Raw genomic sequence first — 25,178 nt, 5'->3', positions numbered from 1 at the left:
TTTAGAAACACTTATCTTATTTAAAATATAGAGTTGATTCTGGCCACTAATAAAAACATCAGGACAATAATCTAAAATTGTTTGCAAACTAAACCATACCAATGCTGTAGCAAGAGGAATGCACAAATAATTAGTATTAAATAACATATGATACGTAGCCGAGGAGTGTACAAACATTGACGCTGCAAATATCAAAGTATTCCCGCTGTATCGACGGAGATTTTTTAGGGTAGCGGCATACTTAATTTGTTCTATAATGAACATAATTCTCTGATCACTATCTGGGAAGTGTGATTGCAACATAATTAGAACATCATTTAAATCAATGGCGGGGATGGTAATGTCATGGATAGAGGATTCAATCAAATTTATCACGTCACTTAAATCATCTACGTTTTTGATTATACTCACATTTCTTGGATGACGACTTTTACTTACTAACTTATTACCTAAATATAAATGTATTTTTAAATCACTCACTACTTTAATAGCGCCCAAAACACAAGGCACATCATTTAAGTCAATTAAACACAAAACTCTTTGTAACGCTGTCTCCGTTAAAACCCATTCTGGTTTAATTTGATTGGTCTTAGTTAAATCGTCTAAACTGTTTATGGATTTTGCTTCATTCAGCTTCCTTAGGTCATCGAGGCTGTTTTGAAGAGCGATCTCCATCCGGGATGTCTCCACATCAGCGAGTCTTCTAGTTGATTGGGGTGCGGTGGATAGATATTTGGGAGCACTCGGAAATATTGTAGGAATTGCTCCCTCACGAAGCTTGGGAATTTTGCGAGGCACATCTATAGCTTCCTCGCGTACTGTGCATCTGTCGCTTCGTATAATCATGGATTCTTCGAAATGCTTGATGCAAACATATGGATTTTTTATTCCAGAAAAATCCGTAGGAATCCGACGAAGCCATTTTTTTCCGTAGAGCATCGTTTTTTGGAAGAGCAAATGTGGATACATTTTCTTTTTGAGAGCGGTAGTTGGATTTACATCCAAAAACGCTGCAACATCTCCCCATTTTGTTTTGTAAACCACCTGTAATGAAACAAAGAAATTAAGCGTAGGAATTTAAGAATGCTAAGTTTGGTCATCCAAGGTTATCGTTTGGTTATCTTGGATAAACTCAACATGAATAGTGTATGTTTAATACAATAATTTAATATGATAACGAAAACGAACAGAAATTTGAGTCGACATCATCTCTCGTGAGTAAGCTCATGGATTCGTAAGCGAAATATAACCTCAAATGTGAAATAATGATTTTGTTGAAAATATTAAGTATTGTTATAAATAAAACACGTGTCAATATTCACGTTACATAAACACTTAAAAATGAAATACAAATAAGTATGCATTGTTATATAAGCTAAAAAGTAGCAACGATTTATTGAAACGTTTTGAAACGTCAAATGAGATTTAAACTCGTATAAACATCGAAATTGTGTTATAAATACGAAAATTACTTACCAATTCAATTTTCAAATACACTTCACTGTCTAATCACTCACTTTGAAGTTTATATGCTTTTAATTCAATATCAAAACAACACACAAATAAAGCAACAACGAACATCAACATAAACAATCGCGGCCATTTGTAAACACTGGACGCACCGACGCACTCCGCTTGGCTCGAACTGCAAATTTTAGAACACCGATTTGATCACGTGACATTTCAAAAACCCTTGTGCGCCCAGGCCTGTCTCTAGTCGGCCTTGTGTTCAATATAATGACGTCAGTATCGCTACTTTGTTGTTACAAGTAGCCTTAAGTCATATGACTACTGTGACTAGACTCAGATTTCTATAAACACAAAACAAACAACAATAACAAGCACACAAAAAATTGGTTACGAACATCTTCTCTATTACATTTAAAATTATTTATTACTAAGTACAGATTTTAAACCAAGTCCAAAATTGTCATTTTTGGTTAAAGAGACCATAAACGGAACACATATTTGGCCATTTTGCATACATCATTTGTCCATTATTTGTTCGTACGAAATTGCGGTTAACATACGTATAGAATATCATACACATACTTCTTCTTCGAACCCTTATCTGCACCGGATGGTGCATAAGGCACTGCATCGTATAAACGTTGTGTTATCTTGATCGTTTATACACCAAGGAAAGATGATCAGCCCTCCGCTTCAGGCAAAAATCCAGAGTAATATTAAAGTGAAAAATCACTTATATTTATTTGACCCCCTTCCTGGGAATCGGACCCAGGACTTCCAGCATGGTAGCAGAGCGTGCTGACTATAACATTACGGAGGCGGACCATACATGGACCATGACATACACATACAGAACATAAAAGCAATCCAACTGGAATTTCGTGTCTTACTATTAAAATAAATTCATAAAATTCTCATTCCAACATTTTGAGCGTGTCCAAATAAATTCACAAATTTGAATTACCTCCAATAATAGGAGTTATTTTTCATGTCATTTTTTGACATATCATCAAAGATGAGAAGAATATGGAAGTCTGGGCATTTATGGGGCTGACGACCGTCATAGGCTGGTTTTAGTGATCTCTTTACACACGTGTAACATTCACCAATTCTACCCATTATTGACCACTCCACACTTTTCAAATTCTTGGATGTTTCTTATATATATTAAACAATTTAGAAACCTTGTTCTTGAATCACTAGAACTTCACTAGAGACATCTATTGGTGGGATGTAAAAAAGGTTTTTACTAAGCAGTCTATGACGGTCGTCAGCCCCGTAAATGCCCAGACTTCCATATAATTCTTCATCTTTGATGAGATGTCAAAAAATAATGTGAAATGCTCATTACGTTGTATAAGAAAACCGAAATTTTTATCTTCAAAATTGGTAAACCTGGTGTGTAATTATCCGTTATTTTACAAGTACAGTGGTAAATAAAATTAATTTATGAAGAATGTACTTATTTTCAATATTCTCCATTTCCAGGTGCACTGAATTTTGGATGGAGATTTATCATTATTTTTAATGAAAATTAATGTGGGTATTTAAAAAATATTTTAAGTGATTAAAAATGTGAAAGTGTTTAAATTCACATACTTCCGCATTTAGATAAAATGCATATGTGTCACTTAAAGAGGAATATATTATCCGCCTCAGTAGTGCATTGAAAAGCGCATTTGACTACCGTTCTGCAAGACCAGGGTTCGATTTTCAGGGTTCGATTCGGGAATGGTAAAATAAATATATGTTTTTTTGACTCCCATGTTTACTTAATATCGCACTGAACAAACTTTTTAGCAATTAATGACCAAGCGTCGATACGATGCAGTGCCCTATGCACCTTTATATTTATACAATGTTCAATGTATTTTTTTTATTATATTCTATACATGGACAAAAAAATCTTACTAGCTCATTTTGTGAAGATTTTAAGGAATAGTTGTGTCGCCTACTTTAAAAATCAAGATAACGCTGCGTTTATATGACATTTATATGACGCAGTGCCCTATGCAACATTGGGGTGCGGGTAAGGGTTTTATTATTTTATTTGATAATATTCAATATTATGATATAAAATATATTTATATTTTTTCAGAAAATTATTCAGTATTAAAAATAAGAGAATAAAAAGACACAAACCGATAATGGCGTCATCTTAATTTTTGACCCATCCCCGCTCTCTGATTGACCAATATGGGTCAGAAGGCAAGTTCCATGAATATAGCGCAATTTTAAATACAACTCTGTTTTTAAGTATTTTTAGCAGGGTTTTCAAGTTTATTAATATTTTAAATAATAAAACTCACAATTGGCAATCCGATAGAGTATATATTTTTAAATCTTATAAAATTGGATCTGGCGGATTTTGAAAGTAGACGACACTGTTAGCTGTGACCTATTTATGCGGGCTTCTCTTTATCTGCTAAATGATCCCAAAAAATATCATTTAGCAGACGAAGAGAATTAAATGTCTTACGTTGAACATTTAAATTAGTTAAAACTTTGTCCTATTTTGATTTACATATTGTTTGCAGCCTTTACTAACTTTATTGTGAATGTGACCAACTGTCGCAATTAAATAATTATATAATAAAAAAAATAGATTATTTTGTTGTTTATTAATATTTTTCTAATCAACAACAAAATCAATACGTTTTTTGGCCCATAATAAACTACTATAGATTAATATTACGTTTTCTTCATCAAATTATAAACATGAAAAGTTATCAGTTTCAGGCTTCAGGTAGGTACTAATAAGCAATCTGATACATTGTAGATGTTGCCAAAAAACTTAACACTTCTTCACGGAGGCGAGTAATAATCTTAATTGATCTTCTGATTTAAAATACGAATTATAAATGAACTAATCAATATTTCTGTCAATATAAAATTATACTATTCATAATTATCATTGCAAATTAATTTTTAAATAAATCAAAACGATCGAATTTCATAATTGATTGTGCGAGAATACAAAGCGGTTGATAAGTGATAAGTAACTCATTTACTAATGGTAATTTTCTACTCTAATCTGATATCATCCTTCTATGCGGAATCTAATTGGATCCGAGCTACTAAAACTAGAACCTCGTTTGGTAAATCGGTTTATTTTTTGCTACGTTCAATGACAGGAGGGATTTTTCTAAATAAATGTTTGCTCTATCTATGATAATATATTGCATTGATTTCATTTAGTAGTCGTCTAACACGTTACATCTAAGTGTTAAATGTAATAATAAATAACGCTTGTATCTTGTTAGTGATAGGAAATAATTGGAAGCTGAGTGTAGACTTCTGATATCATTTTGCCTTAAATTAAAATTGAAATTGTGGAATATATTAGGATACAAACAAGAGACCACCAGAGAGGGGAAAAATGCAGTAGTTGTTAGTGTTAATTGAATTGAAGAGTGGAATTGAACATTTTAAAGTGTTTTAGTTTGGCAATATTTTTAATAATATTGAATAAGAGAATATTTTTATAAGTTTATATTATAAATACTAAACGTTTCATCAAAATAATTAACATATTTTAGTATTGGTATGGAGCAATTTAAAGGAATGAGTAAATTTAAAAATTTGAGCATTTCAAATACTTGAACGACTAGGGAAATATTAACTCTTTTGTTCCTAGAAGAACTGATTAAAAGAACTACCCTCTACCACTTTTATTAAAACTTTAATCGTTGAAATACGTTTTGAATTAGTGCATTGTAATCCTAGTGAGACAGTAACTACTATTTTGAATTATTTAATTACTTACAATGTATAAATTAGTTTGTCACCAAAATATTTCTGTTTGATGATATCCACCTCAATTAAGAGTAGCACATAGCTTTGAATAAAATTAAATTAAATTATTTATTCGTTCGGCATTAACTCTGTACAATTATTATTGATTGATTATTTTTTTTAAATAAACACTTTTTTAATACCACTTAATGAATTTTAGTTTAAGTTTTCGAAATTAGTCTAGTGTGTAAATAAATAAATCTCATTAATTGGTTTTTATACAAGTATTTTTAGTTTAAATAGTATTAAATTGTTTTAAATAGTGTTTTATTTTCAATAAAATATCGAGTGATTTTTGTACAGGTATTTCGAAGTGGAACGGCGTTTCTTATAAGAATAAAATAACATCCAAATAGCTTCATCCATTTCGATTTTATTTTCCAAAAGCAACCGGATTTTGTCGTTACTGATATCTACATGTGTAACAATGTCAGTAGCGACGAACCCCTAAGGTGGTCAGAAAAATTCAAATGAAAAAAGCTTTATGTTATCGTTTTATTATTACGTATTCAAAAATGTGTTTAAACCTGTTATTCAATAAATAATGGGAATAACTTTGTGAATTAATTAAGATGAAGACAATGTTGCATTATTTTATCTAGTTCTAAATACATTTTAAGAACTCATACAAAATAATATTTATTAAATAACTGGAATCAATATTTGAATTGTTTATGATGAAGACAATATTGCGTTATTTAATATAATACTTCCTTTAATTACTCATAAAAAATAAGGGATGTAATATAAAACCTGTATGAAATTTGTATATTTTTAGATTTATGTTTTATTGTATTTTAACAAAATTATTAATTTCCTTGTTTCACTAAATGCCAAAAGTTTAATACTTAACGTATATTACAAGGCTTATATATTTATATTAAATTTAACATTATTTTAACATTAAAATGGTAACTACAAATCTATGATTTTTTTAAAAAAATGTATTCACCCATATACGGGAAGATTTAAAAATTAAAAGCGTTAGAAATTTCTTACTTTATGAACTGATTTGCTTTGTACATAAGTATATGTTAAATGGCCCTTTTGATTAGTTAAAATAGTTTGTTCTTTTTTGAAATAATAATCATTTGCAAATCCAACATCGCGCTACTCCCGGTATAACGCTAATAATTCTGCTGCAACCCCTATAACAAAACAGGTAAATCAACCCCTCTATACCCAACACCTTAAATTTCAAATCTGACACACATATGCAAGCTCGGATTCCCCACCCCGGCATGTGTAATACACATACGCATACCCTCCATACACATGGCCGTAGCACGGGACACACACGCATACATCTGTTGCAGATGTACAAGTTCCCACACACACGTGTCTGAAAAAAAAACATACGTACTCTTTACACACAAATAAGCCCGCTCGTAAAATGCAGCCCACTAACACAACTGCAAGGGACAAGTTCCCAAGTTTACCGTCAGGCGGCGCTAGCTACTGGAGTCCTGGAATCCTGCAGATTTCATTATGAAGGACTCAGGTATAATTCCAAATTATTGATGATTTACCCAGATATATAAAAAAAATAGGAAGGTAACGTCTACCTTTAAATCTCGGCTATTTGAAAAGATTTTTTGCTGTGAGAAATTTTGTTGACATTTTTTTCAACGTCAAAATTGAAATCGTTTGAAAAAACATTTTTATGGCTGGGTTCTTATGTGCATATTTCCACTATGATTTATCGATCGTTTTTATTTAAAAAAATATATATATATATATCCATAAGCTACCTATAATATAAGGCAGTAAATATATATATTTTTTAAATTATTATTTTTATAAAACTTTTTTTTTTCCAAATTTTACTCGTATTTACTGTTACTGAATCTATTTACTTTATTGAATTTCTTGTTATTATAATTTTATTGAAATGAAAATGATATTTTTTCAAGAATTTTTTTTTTCATTTACAACTACAGTGCAATAAAAACTTTATGTTGACAAAGCGATAAATTCAAACAATAAAAAAACATACTGACATGCAACATTTATTGGAGAATATTTTTTTGTTTGTTAACTTAATATTTAATGTACAATGAATTCGATTACTTTTTGTTATTAAATGCGAGGATAATTTTTTATAAACATAAATTTTATTACATTTCTCCATGAATTTATGATTCTTGGGGAATAAAGAATATTTTTTTTTATTTTGGAATTAAATCCCTCTGTATCTATAATGTAATTATGTATTTCGATTTTTAAGAATTTATCAGACGCATTTTAGTAAAATATTACCTTAAGGCCCTTAAATATGTAATTAAAATTAATATGAATCTGAAATCTCTATAAACTACAAGTTCGAACTTTTTTTCAATGTAAAGAAAATAATTGAAATTCGTCAAAATTTACAATTTTTTTTTTACTTTAATAGAATTTTATATTAAAAACAACTAATTGTTTTTTTTAATCTTAAAACTAATATTTATAAATAAATACCCTTTTATTTTACATAATAAATACAATTTGTAAAATATTGAGTAATAATAGATATTATAATATATAAATTATTTTTCTAACTAAAGCTAAATAGAATCCGAAGGTAACCGTATTATAATGATTAAAAAATACTCCGCCTGAAACAATCATCTTCAATATTAATGTTCAGAAGATTCCCAATTTCCAGATTGTTTATTAATTCAATCGCCTTTGCGGTAAAGATTAACAAAAAATGCCCAGACACCCGGCGCATACCTCCGCTTGTCGCGCGGCTCGGAAATCAACAGTGTCGCGAAATGACCACGCGTTATGAAAATAATACCGGCGACCTGCTTCATAATTGCCACCCCAAACACTAGCTGCAGGCAACAAGTATACGGAGCACGGCAAGTACGTCCAGGGCAGGGTGGGGATAGACACACGGCCCGGCACGCGCTCTACTACTTAGCACCACATCCAAACTCCACGATACCCACTTCGGTAGTAACCTCCGAGCTGCGCGCACGCGTCCCACCGAAAGCTCCCACTCGCTAAGCTTTCCCTCTCGTGTTTACCGAGACTGTGAAAACTCGCTATTTTTGTTTTATATTTTAACCGACATATTTTAAAAGACTGTGCCCTTTTAAGACTATTTTTGTGTTGTGACTTTGAAAACTTCAATATGCCGATGGCAGCCGTGCAAACTATGACCCTAGGTCAGGGAAAAATGGGAGGAAATATCCATCTAGTTCAAACGCCGTCTTTGATGCGTAGAATCGCACCGGCTCCCGACAGAGCGTCCGTATTAGTTTCTCCGCACGATTCTATGAGCTGCAAGAAGAAGATAAACTTCAATCATCTTCCGTACACTGGACCTGGACCGCAGCCTGCTTCCGTCGCCAGGAGAAACGCCAGAGAACGGAACAGAGTGAAGCAAGTAAATAATGGATTCGCTACTCTCAGACAGCACATTCCTTCTTCAGTCGCCGCTGCAGTCACAGGGGTTGGGAGAGGAGCTTCCAAGAAGCTCAGCAAGGTTGATACCCTCCGACTCGCCGTTGAGTACATCAGGAGTTTGCAACAGCTTTTAGACGACCAAGACTCTGAAGCCGGATCAACGATAGCAAGTTCCGATATCCATAACTACGACAATCAATCTTACTACGCCGACAGCCCCGACTCTTCTCATCACCTGAGCCATGTTCTGATAAACCACACACCCCCTTGTTCAGAAGCTTCTACGTCTCCGACACCGTCCTTCACATCTGAACATTCCCCGGCCTTCAACTCCAGCTATGGACAGACGATAGCGTACCAAACGGAGACCTATGAAAATTACCAGCCACTAAGCCCTGAAGATGAAGACGAACTATTAGATGACATCATGTTATGGCAGCAACAATAACATTTATTAAAAGGTAAGAATTTTTTACAACTTGCATTTCAATCTTTAATTTTATAAATTTATTTTCAAACAAAACATGAAAATATTCTAGGTAGGTTATATATATTTTTTGGGTTATTCAAGTATTTTTGTATGACACCTACATTCCAGAAAGCAAAATTTAATCATCATTTCCTCTTAATGCTTATCTATCTATACAAACTTCTGTTATCTGTAGTTCATGCCAACTGTGCTAAGTTAACGAACAATCGAATACCTGTATTAGAATATGGTATGTAGCCGGTATGACTCTTATCAAATCGTAGAATTTCATTCAATGTTAGTATCGAAAATAAACAACGGTAATATATCGCAACGCCTAAAAGCGTATTACATATTTCAAATAACCCACGGTAAAACATTAAGCCAGGAAAAAACCTTTTAAGTGTTTCGGAAAAAAAGGTAATAAAAAATAACACGTGTGTACCAGAATTCTTCGATGCTTAAAAAACTAATTTAAAAATCTAGGGGTTGTGTAAAATGTCCCGCGTTATCTAAAAAATCGGTATTGTACATACCAAATAGATTTTTGCTGTCTGATGTAGTTTTTAACGCTGCATCAAAATGCTTTATTTTTTTTCAATAGAATTGCACCCAAGTAAGAATTGTGATGAATGGGAACCCAGTGGTTGCACACAAAAGACTCCGATTCTATACCAGACAGGCCGTCTATACCTTCGCTGATGGATGTTGTTTGTTTATATATTTTTTTCATTTTTTAATTTTCTTTTTTTGTAAATATACAGTTTTATTAAAATAATGTAAAAAAGTATCTAATTGATCCATTTCTCAGCGGGATATAAACCAATATTCATAATATAGATCATCAAATTAGATTAATTACTGAATATATTTCGTACAGTTTCAAGAATACAATATCCATTAAAAATGTTTTATGCGCCAAAACGATATTTTTTTTATAAATATTAAACAATATTTTTTATTCCGATCAATCCGATTTTTTCTGGCATATAAGAAATGCTAAAATGTTGCTATTTTATTTGAAACATAAATGTACCTACTATTTTAAAAAGACTTTTTTGTTCACAAGTTCTAACAATAGAAGCAAAAAAGTACATCACATTTTTTCCGTAAACATCTAAAAAATATAATGCACGTCATTATATATAAAGTCAGGCGGCTTTTTTCGTTCAGGTAAACCTGAAAAAATTTAACCGAGGGTATAGAATGGAGTTCCATTGAATTTATTCTCTCCGGGTTTGCTCTAGTTCCAATACAAGCATACCTGTCCTATCCCAACAACCCGGGTCTACACTAACATAATAAGCTTCCATACAAATGTCTGCATTAGCCGGAGCTTTCATTGTGTGAGTTTACCCACACGTGCGCCGGCGTATAAAAAGTCCCAGACCAAAAACACGATGAAAATAATAATACGAAAAATAATTACTTTTTTAATTTTAAAACATTTGCTGTCGTTACCATTTTACAAAGTTTTTTTTTAAATTTTATTTCTTACCACCCTATTCCAGAAGAGACTACGGTCATTTAATAAGAGACCCGAGTCCAGCGTATAGGTGATGTTTAATAAATCTGGTTTTTGTAATAACGCAGTGAATGGCTCAGAACTTGAATCAACGCAAGGTTAGCATACCTTACTAAACACGCATCGGCGTACCCTAGGGTACAAAAAACGTTTTTTGCTTCCAAGCCACGTTTTATTATCGGGACACCCTTAATGAGGCGAAACCAAAGGTTTATATCTAAAGATACAAGTAAAAAAAAAGAAAAAAAATGGATTCATTAACTAATAATTTATTTATTTTTTGTCCACAGATACTCCTTCATGCACCAGCCAGTACTATTGTCTCTTTACGCAGCAATGAAGACTCAAGTTTCTAAAAATGATCTCTCCGCGACAGTGGCGCTGTGACGTCATCAATCAATCCACCGACCAATGGCAGACATCCATCATCTTGAAGCCCGGCGGCTGAAATTTACTAGTAATTACCACCGAATCAGGCATAATTTACATGACAGGGGAAAAAAATGTACTGAAAATTATTTTAAAAAGATACGTTAAATTTCTGTGATTTTAACAATTATCCTACAATATAATGAAAACGAGTGCCTTAAACATTGCCTTTTTTCAAACTTTTTATAATCACCGTTAAAATGTATCACGTTAAAAAATCGTTTGAAGACTGTTAAAAACCACTGTTTGAATATTCAATTTTCTGTTTTCTGCCGTTGTATCGAGACGTTAATTATTTATCTAGTCATTAAACTGTACATATTTTATAAATCGTATAATGTAAATAAAACATTCGCTAAGATAGATTTTATGCTTAAGTCACTGAAATTGAGCTCAAAGTATGCTTAATGAGGAATGTAAAAATGGAATGAACCTAGCGAAAAAATGTGTAAATATGTTTGTGCCTTTATTTGTAAACGTGCCTTATTTTATTTGAAAGTTCCAAAAGCTGTAATCGTTTCCTGTACAATTAGACGTACTATTAAAAGATTTTCCTATTAGCTAAATTTTAAAATAAGCCAGTGACTATGTTATAAGTTAATTTTAGTTATATTCTACTTCATGCATAATTTGATCTTAGTTTTATAAGAGTCATTTATTTCAGAAGTAAAAATAGTATTTTAAAAGAAACAAAAAATATTTTTATTTGTCCTTCTTCCCATCCCTAATTCAAAATAATCACTGAGAAATGGAAATTATTTAGTCTAAAAAAATATGGATATCTCAAGGAATATTAAGAGGAATGTGGCAGTCTAGACATTTACAGGGCTTAACACCTGTCATGGCTGGTTTAAGAGATCACGAAAAATCAACTGGACATTACTTCGTTTGCGACATTTGCAAGAAACCTTCATGAAATATATGTACATATAATTATTTCCTAGATAAATTTTTGTTGACATTTCTTGGAGGATCTGCAATTTATATGAGTAGAGTTGTGAAAGTTATACAACAAATGAAGTGATCACTTAACCCAGCTAATGATAAGTGGTAAGCTCTGTAAATGTTGAGACCTCTATTTTTCTATATCAACCACGTCTCTGTCGAGGTAGCGATAGAAATCTTGATAAGAACTCCTTATAGGATAATTTCAGTATTTGTGTTTAAAAATTAAAAACACTCAAAACATTATAAATCGTGTACCTTCCTTATTCATTTTCTTCTTCTTCTAGTCCCTCACTGTATCCTAATGATGCATAGGGTAACGATGCAATACTTACTTTATTTTGATTTTATGAAAGCAGAATGATCATCACTGCTCTACAATGTATTGATGTTATATGGGAAAGAAAATGATAGAGAAACGGTAAGTATTGTGTGAGTAGAAAACGAGAATAGCAGGAATAATTAAAGTCCTCGAATTTACATACCCATTGTCGCACAAGCTACGACGAAGGTGTACGAGTGCCTTAAGGAGTAATGATATCAATAATTATATTCATATCAATAAGGATATTTTTAATAGCACCATTTTCAATGGGCGCTTCGTTGTGATGGTATTATCATAAAACCTTTCAAGGTAAAAAAAGTCATATCAAAAACAAATGTAATATGGGCTTGTAATAATAAAAGCTGTAGAGTATGTACGGTTATATAAAAAAAATGGCTGACGTTATGCAAAGAGGGTTTAGTATGCAATTAATTCGAGATACTGAGATTTAAATTTTGGGACAGAATATAAACTTATCGATTTATATTGAATCACATCAAGATTTTGTGAAGACATTGTACGAGGTCTATTTACAACATGAAAGTGATAATAAAAAAACATTATCTGTTTGTTTTTCTATCTTCTAATTCATGGATTGTTTCGTTTCTGCATAAGGTAAGCTAATGTTAACTATTACGACATTATAAACATTTTTGGCAAAATCGTTATTTGGTAAATAATTGAAATATCCATAAGTTTAATGCGTTCATAAAATTAATTTAATATCGTTAAAAATCAGAAATGTAAAATCTGCATTTGTATTTTTGATAAAGTTTTAAATAAATAAAATAAAAACTATTTTGCATTAAACGTTATTTTAAAAAAAACATTGAAATTAAGAAAAGGAGACACTTAAAATTGTATATTTCATCAAAAACTTAGCTGTTTACTATTATAATTGTGTATAAAAACAATAACATAGTATAGAAAGATGTATTTTGTCGTTATAATATTCAACTCGTCATCAAAGTTTGAAATTTTATTAAGTGAACATATTCATTTCGGTTGTTAATGTAAAAATCGTTACTTTAAAAGACTATGTATTTCCGTCATTCGTATACCTGTGTCATTTTAATGAAATTAGTATTAAACTTTATAAAATTAAACAACTTTATTTTAAGCACTTTTTTATTAAAAGTATACTTTAACCTTCCGGTTTCGACAAGAACCTTGTCATCATCAGGTTTTATTAAATTCTATAACATTCAAAACATTAAAATACTCATAATTAATTACATTCATTTCCCAAAAACTTCCACACACTCTGTAAAAAATCCTAAATGTAGGTTAAAGCGTACTAATAATAAAAAAGTGGTTAAAACAAAGTCGTTTAATTTTATAATGTTTATAAAATGTGCCACAAAGTATCTGCGAAAAACATTCAAGAAATTAGTACTTTCTTCTTGATGAAGAGTATCAAATTTTTTACTCTTTTTATACCAGAAGCAAAAACTGATCACCTATTATTTAGTGGATTTATAGTCGAGACAACGCAGAATAGATACAATCCAGTGATCTTATAGGGACGTTGATTATATGATGAATTAGAACATACTTATTTGTGAGACATTCAATACTTTTGAAGTACATTTAGTTGACAGATTTATTAAAAATATATTTTACCGCATGATAAAAATTGGTAAAAGGTGTTCATCTTGTTTGCGTCTCCGGATATAAAATAATAATAATACAATATCCCTGTTTCCGGTGTGATGTAAGATATTATGTTTAATTATTGAATCCTAACCAACCCCAAACGTAAAATTTTAACAATGAGCAAAAAACTGGTATCATATTTTAGGTATTAAAAAAAGTAGCAATCAAGGACAAAACACATTCACATTGTCGAGATTTTGCAAGGATGTAGGGTGCCCTTATGAAAGATATAAAAGTGGGTTGGGTAGTCCATGCAAATTTTAATATTTTATTTTGCCCGCCCTTTGCGAATGCGCTTTGATTGTGCGGGGAAGTGGAATTACTGAAAAAAACTGGTATTTATAAAGGCTAGCGGAAGTTCCATACGAGCTTGATGGACACCTGCGTTCAGTGCCTGGCACGCGACCCTACACGTTCTTCATCCCCTACTCGCGAATCGCGGAGCAATTTATCCTGATATGAATAAAGGAATGTCATTACATGCATCATTATGTAGAACATACAATCAGTGAGTGTAAATCAATCCCTGCAAACGGATCAGTTTAATTTTCAATGGTATTTTAAAACATATAATATAATTATAAAAAGACATTCTTTTTCCTGATCTCATTCCAAATTATCGTTCTCCTCATCCTCAGGTTGTAGGTTCTTCTATCATGGTCAACGTCATCTAGGCCATACCTTCAAATCATGCTTTCTTCTGCAGCATTCATGAATTCTTTGGTAGTACTCTAGATGTTATTTGAGTAAGATCCATGGCATTTGCCTAATTCACAGTATATACCCATACCGGTACATGACGGTAAATGATGTTTTACAAATTTATTCCTATGACTCATAATCTAGTGCAAGAGGAGACGATATTAAAATACCAACAGTTATTGAACTTTTATATCCTTGTAGCATCAAAAGAAGATTTTTCAATTATTGAAAATTAAATGATGCGCTTATTTTTAAATTTTTGAATTTCACCACCTTATTTCGATAAAAGTTTAAAATTTCAGAAAAAAATGCAGTAAATGAATTGGTAGATGTTTTTTTTTCCTATGAGTCCGTTTTTTTACAATTTTTGTATAAACTCTAAAATATACATATTTTAAGAAAGCCACTAACGCGACAGATTTGGAGTTATAAAATCTCAGGATTTTGACTACCAGTGCAAATATAAAATGGATATCATGATTTTATTCATACAATTTTACATGCATTTATTTTATTGGAAGCAAATATTATGAAAAATATCGTCGAAATATCTAAAGTATGTAGTTTAATAGTGCATTTTTGTATACTTAATAAAATTACAAATATTTTTTTTTTACAATATAAATCATTGTCTAGATATTTCTACCTTATAATATTAAAATTACTGAAGCAGTTTACTCCAATAAAGTGACTAAGCTCTGGTGCTTGGAGAAGGACTTACACTTATTATTTATTGTTTATGTTTATGGGTGATATCATTTATGCTAATTATTTTTATTGCTTGTGTGTTTTTTTCTTTGATTAACATATATACTAGTTTATTATGAGCTTAAGTCATTTTTTTTAGCATTTTAAATTCCATGAATTTTATATGTGAATAAGCTAGATAACTTTAAAATATATACATTAATGTACCTACCTATTATATAAAAATACAATATTTTTTTTTCAAATTCTATATTTTTTCTTACTTCGATCGCAAGGAATCTCTTCATATTTCTTAACACCATCTTTGTTTTCTTTCAAAAATTGCCGAATATATGAATTATGTCTTACGCTACACTCTTCGCGAATGGTGATCCGTTGGTCCGGCCTAATCGGCTTTCGCATAATAGACAATACTACGCTGACAGGACCTCTAGCTTTGTCTCTCTCTCTTTGGTGCAAGGTTCTCAAGAAGGATCGAGACGGAAGTATCAGAAATATTGGTGGGCCGTGATTTATTTGATTCTATAAAAATGAGTATGTCCAGTAAACTATAGTGGACCAGCGGAGGGTGTAATTTCAGATTATTGAAAGATCTCTAAAGCGAGTCAATCGCATTGTTTCTTTGCAATAGGTCTATGGGACCGGTCAGTTGCCGACAATGAAAACTCCAGTTACGGACTAGGATTTTTTTAATTAATTTAAATAATTTTTTTAAATTGCGCAATGTTTTCATCGTTCTCGAGTAATATTTTAAAATAATAGTGATAAGTTTCACTTTTGTAATTGAATAATAAAAGATACACTATATTAATAATAAAAGATACACAATACTAATATAAACCATTATTTACTTAATTTAAGTTATCATATTCTTCTTCAACATTTTTATCATCTCCTTCTTACCCAACTTCTTCTACTTCTTCTTTTTCTTTTCTTTATTCTTCTTCTTATTTTTTCCATTATCCCTATACCTAACCAATGCATACAGAGCTCCGATCGTTAAATATGTAAAGGCAGTGAACCAGTCGTGCGCTAAAGATTATTTTTTCCCGATTTTATACTAATTATACTATTGCTGTGGCTCAATCTAGTAAATCGGGAAAGAAAGAAAAGAGCAAACGAAAACATGCACGTATTTCAATGCAATGTTGTGACAAAATTTCAAATCAATCGGTGAATTACTTTAGAAGATTTAAGATTTTGAGGAAGCGAAGATTTACTTCTATTTACATCTTTATTTAATGATCATTTTTAAACATTTATAGAGATCCTTTTTTTATTAAAAAAAACTACATCTAGGGCACATACATAACGTGGATTATGGTATGAAAATAATAATGATAGATTAAAATATAATATACGAGTATTTAGACAAATATTATTGTTATTTAAAAACGATGATATAAGAAAGGAATGTAAGGCTGAACGAGGAATAATTGAAAAGATTAGAAAGAGCTCTTTACGGTGGTATGGACATGTGGAGCGAATGGATAGCGAGAGAATGACTAAGAAAATATATGTGGCGAATGTGAGAGGGAAAACAGAACGTGGACGACCGAAAAAGACTTGGCACGATCAGATCAATCAGAACCTAAAATCTGGCGGTGTCAAAAGTCTGCGTAATCGGAGGGCATGTATGACTAGATGTATGGATGTGAAGGAGGCTAGGAGTGTATGTCAGGACAGAAGAGTGTGGCGTTCCATCCTCTCTGCCTACCCCTGCGGGGAAACGGCGTGATGGTAGTAGTAGTAGTAGTAGTAGTTATTGTTATTAATACTTACCAAATAAATATTTCATGTTGAACCTTTCAGTCGAAAATATATCAAATAATGTGTGATGTTCATCTCTAACATCATAATAACTCTAATCAGTCAAATATAATATATCTAAAAGACTTAAAAATATGACAGATAAACGTCAAAAAATATGTTCATTTAGAACTACTAAATCTGACCCTGGATTTGTAAGACACGATATTCTAAAAAATATCATCAGTCAAGACTCGTGGGGGAGGATAAGGTAGCGCATTCAGTATTGTAGTAGGTACCTAACATTATACAGAACCTGCAACCAGACACGAGACCCTCTGTTCAAATTTCAAATTCACGCAATTCAATACACCCAACAATAGCCGGGCAGAAAGGTCATAAATTTATGTCCCGATTTCGAAAAATGCTTAATCGATTACCTTTCGATGCTTCATGGACGAGTCCTTTCATCTTCACGCGCATGGAGACTTTTTCAAACATTTTGACAGTTTTTGGTTTTGATGCTACAGAAATTCCATTGTAGACGCCATAATGGAAAACGGCGTAGGAAGAATTTCAAGATCATAATCAAAATGATTTTACTCGTCGTTCATTCCGGATTCTAGCCGTTTTCTTAATTTATATGTCACGTTAACAGTATCTTCTCGAATCTTACCACTTATGGTGGTAAAATTTAAATTCACGGTGCATATACGCAGTAAGCCTTAAGTTATTTTTAAACAATGAATCGATTGAGAATCCAGTCTGTAATATTTTACTCATACACTAAAGGTCTCGTATTCAAATAAGGGATCCATCATGTATCGCGCTATTTTATCTTCATTAACTTGACAAGATATATGTTTTTAAAATACTGTCGTAAAAGAAATAACTATCTGATTTATTAAGATTTATTACGTCATGAAATACAATTATATAGAGATTTTTAAATTTTATTTTTTGATTTGTCTCCACATTCATACTTTGAATCGATTTATTGGGGGAGGAATGTTTTTTAATTTAATATGAGAAAAATATTCAGAAATAAAATTAATACATATATTGTATGAATTTGGACGTGTGAGGATTTTTGTTTGAAAAATATTTTACTACTACTATCATCACCCCGTTTCTCTTGGAGAGGTAGGCAGAAAGGATAGAATGCTTCACTTGTCTGTCCTAACATACACTCCTAACGTCTTTCATATCCATACATCTCCTTTGATTACGTAGACTTTTGACAAGACCAAATTTAAGGTTCTGATTGATTTTTTCCTCCCAAGTATTTTTAAGCCGTTTTCGTTCTGTTCTTCCGTTCACATTAGCCAAATATACTGATGATGGAATGATTATCCCGTAACCGGTAATCACGAAGTAGTGTTTTTTTTAAGTGGTATCACACAAAGTGAACGATGAATGATAAGGAGAGTGTTATATTACCATACCACAATTTTACCTATGCTTTTAATTTACAAAAAATACTATCTTAGTCATTCTCTCGCTATCCATTTGCTCCATACATCCAAACCACCTAAACTGAACTTAATCTACACAATCATCCCTACATTCTCAAAATGAAATTACAGTAAACTTTTGTGCTTCAATTTGTAGTACCCATTGAAACAATTTTCCCTTTTTTCTTTAAATTTCCACAAGATCCATTCATAGTTTTTACCGCATTTTTTAAAAATCTATTGAACATTACAAATTAATTTCCGTCATCTTACTCATGCTACTTTTTTATTCCCTGTGATTCGTGTGGGAATCTCCAAAACTCTTGCAAGAGGAAGCGGCAAAATAATCACACACGTGATCTAAATCTCGATCAGACCTACATTAATAAATATCTGTATGACTTACCGGTACTTCCATTGAACTGGCGGGTAGAGCCGCATTATTTACACGTACCTACCTACAAGATGTGTATTTAGTCTGTGGATTGTAGGCATGTAGGAGAGATTTGTAGGAGATTCCAGATAATTATGTCTGTGGTGAGACATGCGCACAACATTGTCAGTTTCGTTTCCTATCACTCGATTACGCTCTGGTGAGATTTGGAAACTAATCCAGGTGATATCAACGCTCTACGGACGTTTTATTTTTTTAATTGTAAGATAAAGTAAACTTTAGTCCTAAATATGAAAATTACATAAAACTACAAATCCATAAGGACGGTGCACCGCCGCGGTGGTACGAGAAAATAATATACGTTTAAAAAAAGATATTATTTACATATTTGTGGTTTATTATCTAATACAATATACAACTGGTTCTAATATAATTTTAACAATGTACCTTCCCTAAACAGAGTAAAGGTTTTGTGTTTGGAGTCGAAATAACACTGTTACATTTTAAATGATTGTTTGAACAATTTCAAACTTTTACATACCCACACATTTTCGTTGATATCGATTATGTATCCATATTCTTAAAATCATATTATTTAGATAATTTAATTTAAAAATAGTAATATTCTTCGTGATCTAAATATGGTGTAGATATTTGATGATATCTCAAGAAAAACGAAAAAAATGTTGTGATGATAATATAGAATAGTATGGACATTCACACATCTAATGACTCATAACCTAACGTTTGCTGATTTTTACTTATTACTTGATATTCTATAATCTCCTCATAATACTTTTTTAACTTTGTTAAAATATCTCTTGAAACATTGAAAAAGTTTTCAATCAAGTTTTTTTATTTTTTTTATTAAACAAAGTTTTATATTATCCACTGACACTTCGTGATGGAATTGCATTTTTAATTTATTATTAGATTAAAACCAATATTTTTAGCTTTTCCACTTTTTTATTTGACCAGCGACCGGGTTTCGTCGTTACCGACATCATCAGACTGGTCTGTTGATGACCAGTCTGATGATGTCGGTAACGACGAAACCCGGTCGCTGGTCAAATAAAAAAGTGGAAAAGCTAAAAATATTGGTTTTAATCTAATAATAAATTAAACAAAGTTGTTTTAATAAAATATGAAGGCAACTAAAGTGTATGTATAACTATTATCTGTTTAAATAAATATTATTAACGAGTTTTACGTGGTAACGTATTTGTCGTTATTCAGTTTATAACTTCTGTCCCAAATGATCTCGGCTAGGACAAAAGGGCCGAGTTATGTGTAATTTAAGCCGGAATGCTACCTGCGGCGGTTTTTTACCGTCAAAGGTGATGGATCCTGGGAACCTTATGTAATTCTACTAGAAGCAAATTGTTTACGTAACAATATTACGGTAATACGTCAAAACGATCATCTGTCCCGTGTTACGCCGGGATACATTCAAATCTGGGTAAATATACATACGTACGTAGAAAGAAAGCATTTTAATATAATATGTAACTACTCAAACGCACTATCCTTTAAACAATGTATGGTAGAACATTGCACTATGGACGACAATGAATGAATCTTCCATATACCATAGATCCTGACTTTAAACATTAATTTAAAAATATTTGTGAACTTTATTTAGAGGACAAATTATGAATACAATAGTAAAATACAAAGTTTTGAATTTTTATTCTACAAAGTTTTCATAGATTACGAGAACTCCTTTAATTGTCTGAATTGGCATTGCATATGGAAAGTCTTACTAGAAATGGTAGTACTAACATATATTTCGTACTATGTGAAACAACTCTTCCTTAATATCTCATCCGCATTTCAGGTCAACTTTGTTTCACAAGAAAAGTTGTCGGTGAGAAAATGAATTAGACAAGGTTGAATTCCATCGCTATACTTGTTTAACTTGTATAGTAAATACAATACATCATTAAAAGGACACTGAAAAACCATAATGATGGATCTTACATAGGTGGAGAGCTTTTTTCAAGGCCAAGACATACAAAATATACGTCACTAATTATCAAATCAGAAGATAAAATAACAGTACTGATATCAAGAGTTAAACTGGAGGGCGAGAAACCGGGCCTTGAAATTAATGAAGCTAAAACCAAAATACGTATTGTAATTCGTTATCATCTTTATCACCAGGACAATCTGACCGACTTTGAGGTGGTGTATGATTTTAATATACTTGGTCCATGGAAATCGAACAATACTAACTGTGAACCCTAAATCAAAAAAAGTGTTGGAATGACGAAACGTAGTATAGTATTATTGGAATAGATGAGGAAGAACAGCGACTTTTCAAAACCAAAAAAATAGAAGACTACTTGGAACTAAAGCATTTTTTATTTTTTTAAATAAAATAAAAACTTAGATATTTTAATATTAAAATAAAATATATGCTTGTATAAGACCAGGTTGTTACATGGTAAAAATATAATATGTTTGTAATTTCATACGTTGATTAGAGCATCATTGATTAATTCAATATAATTTAGAGCTTTAGATTTCACTCGTTCAATAATTTAGACCTTTTCTCAATTGAATACAATTTAAACAGGTTTATTGGATAATTTGATGGTTATCATTATATTTATCCCATCTCTAGTGGAAAGTTGATCAATATAAATATAAAATTTCAGACGAATTGTAAAAAGTACTCATTTTAATAAACCAAGGAGGTGGTATAAATAATAATAGATTTCTCGATATTTGTTTTATTTGACATAATGGAAAACATAAATTTTTATTGATGTTTTTTTTGCTAAAATTAATAGATAACTTTATTATTTCAATCACTTTACATATTAATCACTTCATTCACATTATTTGCATATATTTTAATTATAGCTTAAGATTTCAAACAAGTGTTTATGAAGACTGAATGTTCCCACGATACGGTCCATTTTATCGGAGTCTGATATCTTTCAATGGTTGTCTAATATCAAGTAAGATGTTAGCGTTCTTACAGTAGTGAATTATTTAAATATTTTCCTAAACACCTTAGATACAAATAAAGCCGCGATTAAAAATTTCAACTCACATATTCTCCATTATGTAATTATAGGGCGTATAAGAGATTTTATTCAAGATATACATACGACTCTATTACGGAGTCAACTTTGTCTAGTAAAAATAACATCAAACCGGCTTTAACCTGTGGTTAAAATATTTAACACAAAGTAAAGCCTGGGAAATATGCATCGTGTGATATATCTCTGTTTTATTTATACATTATATTCCTTTCTTCCATTCTGTATCCCCTAAATATGGTATTGTACTAAATTATTGGATTCGTATAAGACCATAAAAATTCCCCGGACAACGTATAATTTTTTTTAATCCGATATATTCCTCATAATTGGTACAATATACTAAATACAACCATTTTTTAAAATAAAGCAAATACCTCTTTTTCTTAAAATCGGTATAAGCATAAGCATCACAATACTACGCATAATAGTACATTTTAGGGAAAAATGGTATTTTATAAGTAAAGATAAAATAAAAATGGATAGATATTACGGCAAAGTGACTCATTTAAGCGGAATCAATTAATGAAAAAGCAAAAAAAAATCTGAACTTCTTTAATTTTTCACGGAATACATTCTCGTGTTCTTATGATTCATATAACTTTTAAAATACTAACTTGTGTTTAAAATTATTGATCTAGTTGAGGCGGAGTGGGGTTCGAGCCAAGAGTCCATGACACATTCGACCATCTATCATACATTTTTTTTGCTGGGAACTCGTCTAAGTGATCGCATTTTTGACTACAATCAGATTAATTTTGTTTTGATTTTCAAAAATCCATACTGCTTCATTTCTATATATAATGATTGGCACCATTCTTATACGCCTAATTTCACTGCCTGTACATATATGCTATGTGAATTTTAGAGGTCTGCACACTTCGCCTAATTTTTTTTCTTTAATTCATAATATATATTGTTATTGTTTTTAATGCACTGTTAAACTTCACACATTAATTTAAGAATTTTAGAGAATATGCATTTTTTTAAATTAACAAGTTATTTAACTTTTCCTGACAAGGTCAACAAGTGGATCGTCGACTTAAAAATCTTACTAATGAAACAATGTTCGCTTTTTGGATTATCTTTAAGTGGAGACATATTTTATTATCACATCCTAAATCTGATAATTTAATGACTTAAACTGGAATTAATGAAGTGATACCTTAGTTAAGTGAATGCAGTTTTTGTTTTTTTCCCTGCATACTAACAATCTCACACATTTCATCAATACAAATGTGTGAATAGAATTTTTATTCAGAAAAAAAAAAGAAAAAATAGTTAAATAAAACGTATTCGCTCAGAATTATAAGAATTTTAGCCTACTTTTTTTTAAATTTAAGAATTCACACAGGTTTCAAATATTTTATATTTTATATTAATCATATTTTACCACATTTTGAGTGTGTCCAAATACTTGTTCACAAAATCTGGATTATCTCCAATTGCAGGAGTTATTTTCATATTATTTAAAAAATAATATGAAAATTATTTTATTTTATTATTTTATTTCTGTAAATGCCCAGACTTCCATATTTTTCTTCATCTTTGATGGGATGTCAAAAAAAAAATAATAATCATAATAATCATATTTTAAACTACTGTTCTAGCACTCAAAGGTACTTTTTATTTATCAGAGATTTTACAGATTTTTTATTAGAGAAACACAATTTTAATAAATGTCTAAATTTATACACAGCCTCACATATGTTACTAATATATCAATACTTTTCGATTCGACTAATATCTGACTGAAAGCAGATTTTAAAATTTGAAACAACCATAAAGCTTTCTCAACTTCAACTTTATTTGACTGGGTTTCGTTGTTATTGACACCAATCTGTTGATGTAGGTAGCAAGATTGCGTAAAAACACACAAAGGGGGAAAATACTCATGTAATAAACCCTTTGTCCGGTGCGTATAATTCTGCTACATCATAATATTTATGGTAAAATAATACAATAATATGAGATTTACAACATTTTGAGTGTGTCCAAATACTTGTTCACAAATCTGGATTATCTCCAATTATAGGAGTATTTTTCAAATTATTTTGACATCTCATCAACAGATGTCTCTTAGTGAAGTTTTAGTTATTCAAGAACAATGTTTCAAAGTTGGTTCATATTTATGGAACTTCCAAGAATTTGAGTAGTATGGTTGTCAATAATGGGTAGAATTGGTGAATGTTACACGTGCGTAAAGTGATCACTTAAACCAGCCTATGACGGTTGTCAGCCCCGTAAATGCCCAGACTTCCATATTCATCTTCATTTTTGATGAGATGTCAAAAAATAATATAATATGAGATGTTTATGAAAAGTGGTGTTTCATTCAAAATTAATTTACCAATGAATTATGAAAAAGTAGAAAAAAATAAATGCAAAACTACAAAAGAAATGCAAAAGTGCTTACCTTAAAATATCTACATACCATGAAATATTTGAACCGAGTGCAACTATACCGAGTCAAAAACCTACGTGTTACGATAAAGAAGATATTTATCTCACTAAATGCTTATAAAATACTGATTAATGATTTTCTTTAATGTAATATATATTTTGAATAAACGTCTCCCTTTTACGATCGATATTCACTTAGAATTATTATTATTAGGTACTCAAAGATTTCTATCAGTTTTTATTACAAATTTTAGAGAAAGAATCCACGTTAAATCGACTATGAGTGTATGTAAAGCGAAGGTTCTATAAAATTGATATATTTTGGTATTCCAGTGAAGATAGTTGCTATCTGAAACGACATTGAACTGAAAGAGTTGTTTTAATTATATCGTTTGCTGAGACTATATATTTACATTGTACCTCTCTTATCTCTAGAACAAAGTTATAGGACAGGACATAAAGAGCATTTATTAACCTATTTTACGAGCATTGAAACCGTTCAATTATTTCATTAACATAAATTAAAACCACTGTCCTGAGCTTTGAAGTTTTGAATTAAATGTTCTCGGTATATGCTGATTTTACATTATTTACGTTAATAATATTCATGCAAGATTGTGATATTCTTTTAGTTGTGTGTTTAAAGCAGGATCAGAATATTCAATGAAGGCTTATTTTGTATTTTATCAATTATTTATGTGGTAATCA

At 31.0% G+C, this 25,178-nt stretch overlaps 1 protein-coding gene and 1 long non-coding RNA gene across 2 annotated transcripts in view; one reads left to right on the top strand and one right to left on the bottom strand.

The window, feature by feature from the left end:
* Positions 1 to 1,724, bottom strand: part of LOC148302861 (uncharacterized) — a 2,029-nt gene extending 305 nt beyond the window's left edge. The window contains exons 1-2 of the long non-coding RNA XR_015838574.1: positions 1,477 to 1,724; positions 1 to 1,044 (exon numbers count right to left, since the gene is read on the bottom strand). The exon at positions 1 to 1,044 is cut by the window's left edge and continues 305 nt beyond it. This is a non-coding gene — a long non-coding RNA (uncharacterized LOC148302861). The remainder of the gene's footprint in view (positions 1,045 to 1,476) is intronic.
* A 6,471-nt stretch (positions 1,725 to 8,195) lies between these two features.
* Positions 8,196 to 11,781, top strand: LOC148302860 (achaete-scute complex protein T3-like). The gene is made up of 2 exons (XM_088270950.1): positions 8,196 to 9,122; positions 10,946 to 11,781. The coding sequence occupies exon 1, from the start codon at positions 8,387 to 8,389 to the stop codon at positions 9,107 to 9,109; it is 723 nt and encodes a 240-aa protein (XP_088127076.1). The 5' UTR covers positions 8,196 to 8,386; the 3' UTR covers positions 9,110 to 9,122; positions 10,946 to 11,781.
* The last annotated feature ends 13,397 nt before the right edge of the window (positions 11,782 to 25,178 follow it).

The sequence above is a fragment of the Brachycentrus maculatus genome, unplaced genomic scaffold, assembly GCF_059751285.1.
Source record: "Brachycentrus maculatus isolate JH-2025_06_01 unplaced genomic scaffold, ASM5975128v1 h1tg000405l, whole genome shotgun sequence".
Taxonomy (NCBI): Eukaryota; Metazoa; Arthropoda; class Insecta; order Trichoptera; family Brachycentridae; genus Brachycentrus; species Brachycentrus maculatus.
The sequence above is the reverse complement of the archived record's forward strand: the minus strand, read 5'-3'. Positions and strand labels throughout refer to the sequence as shown.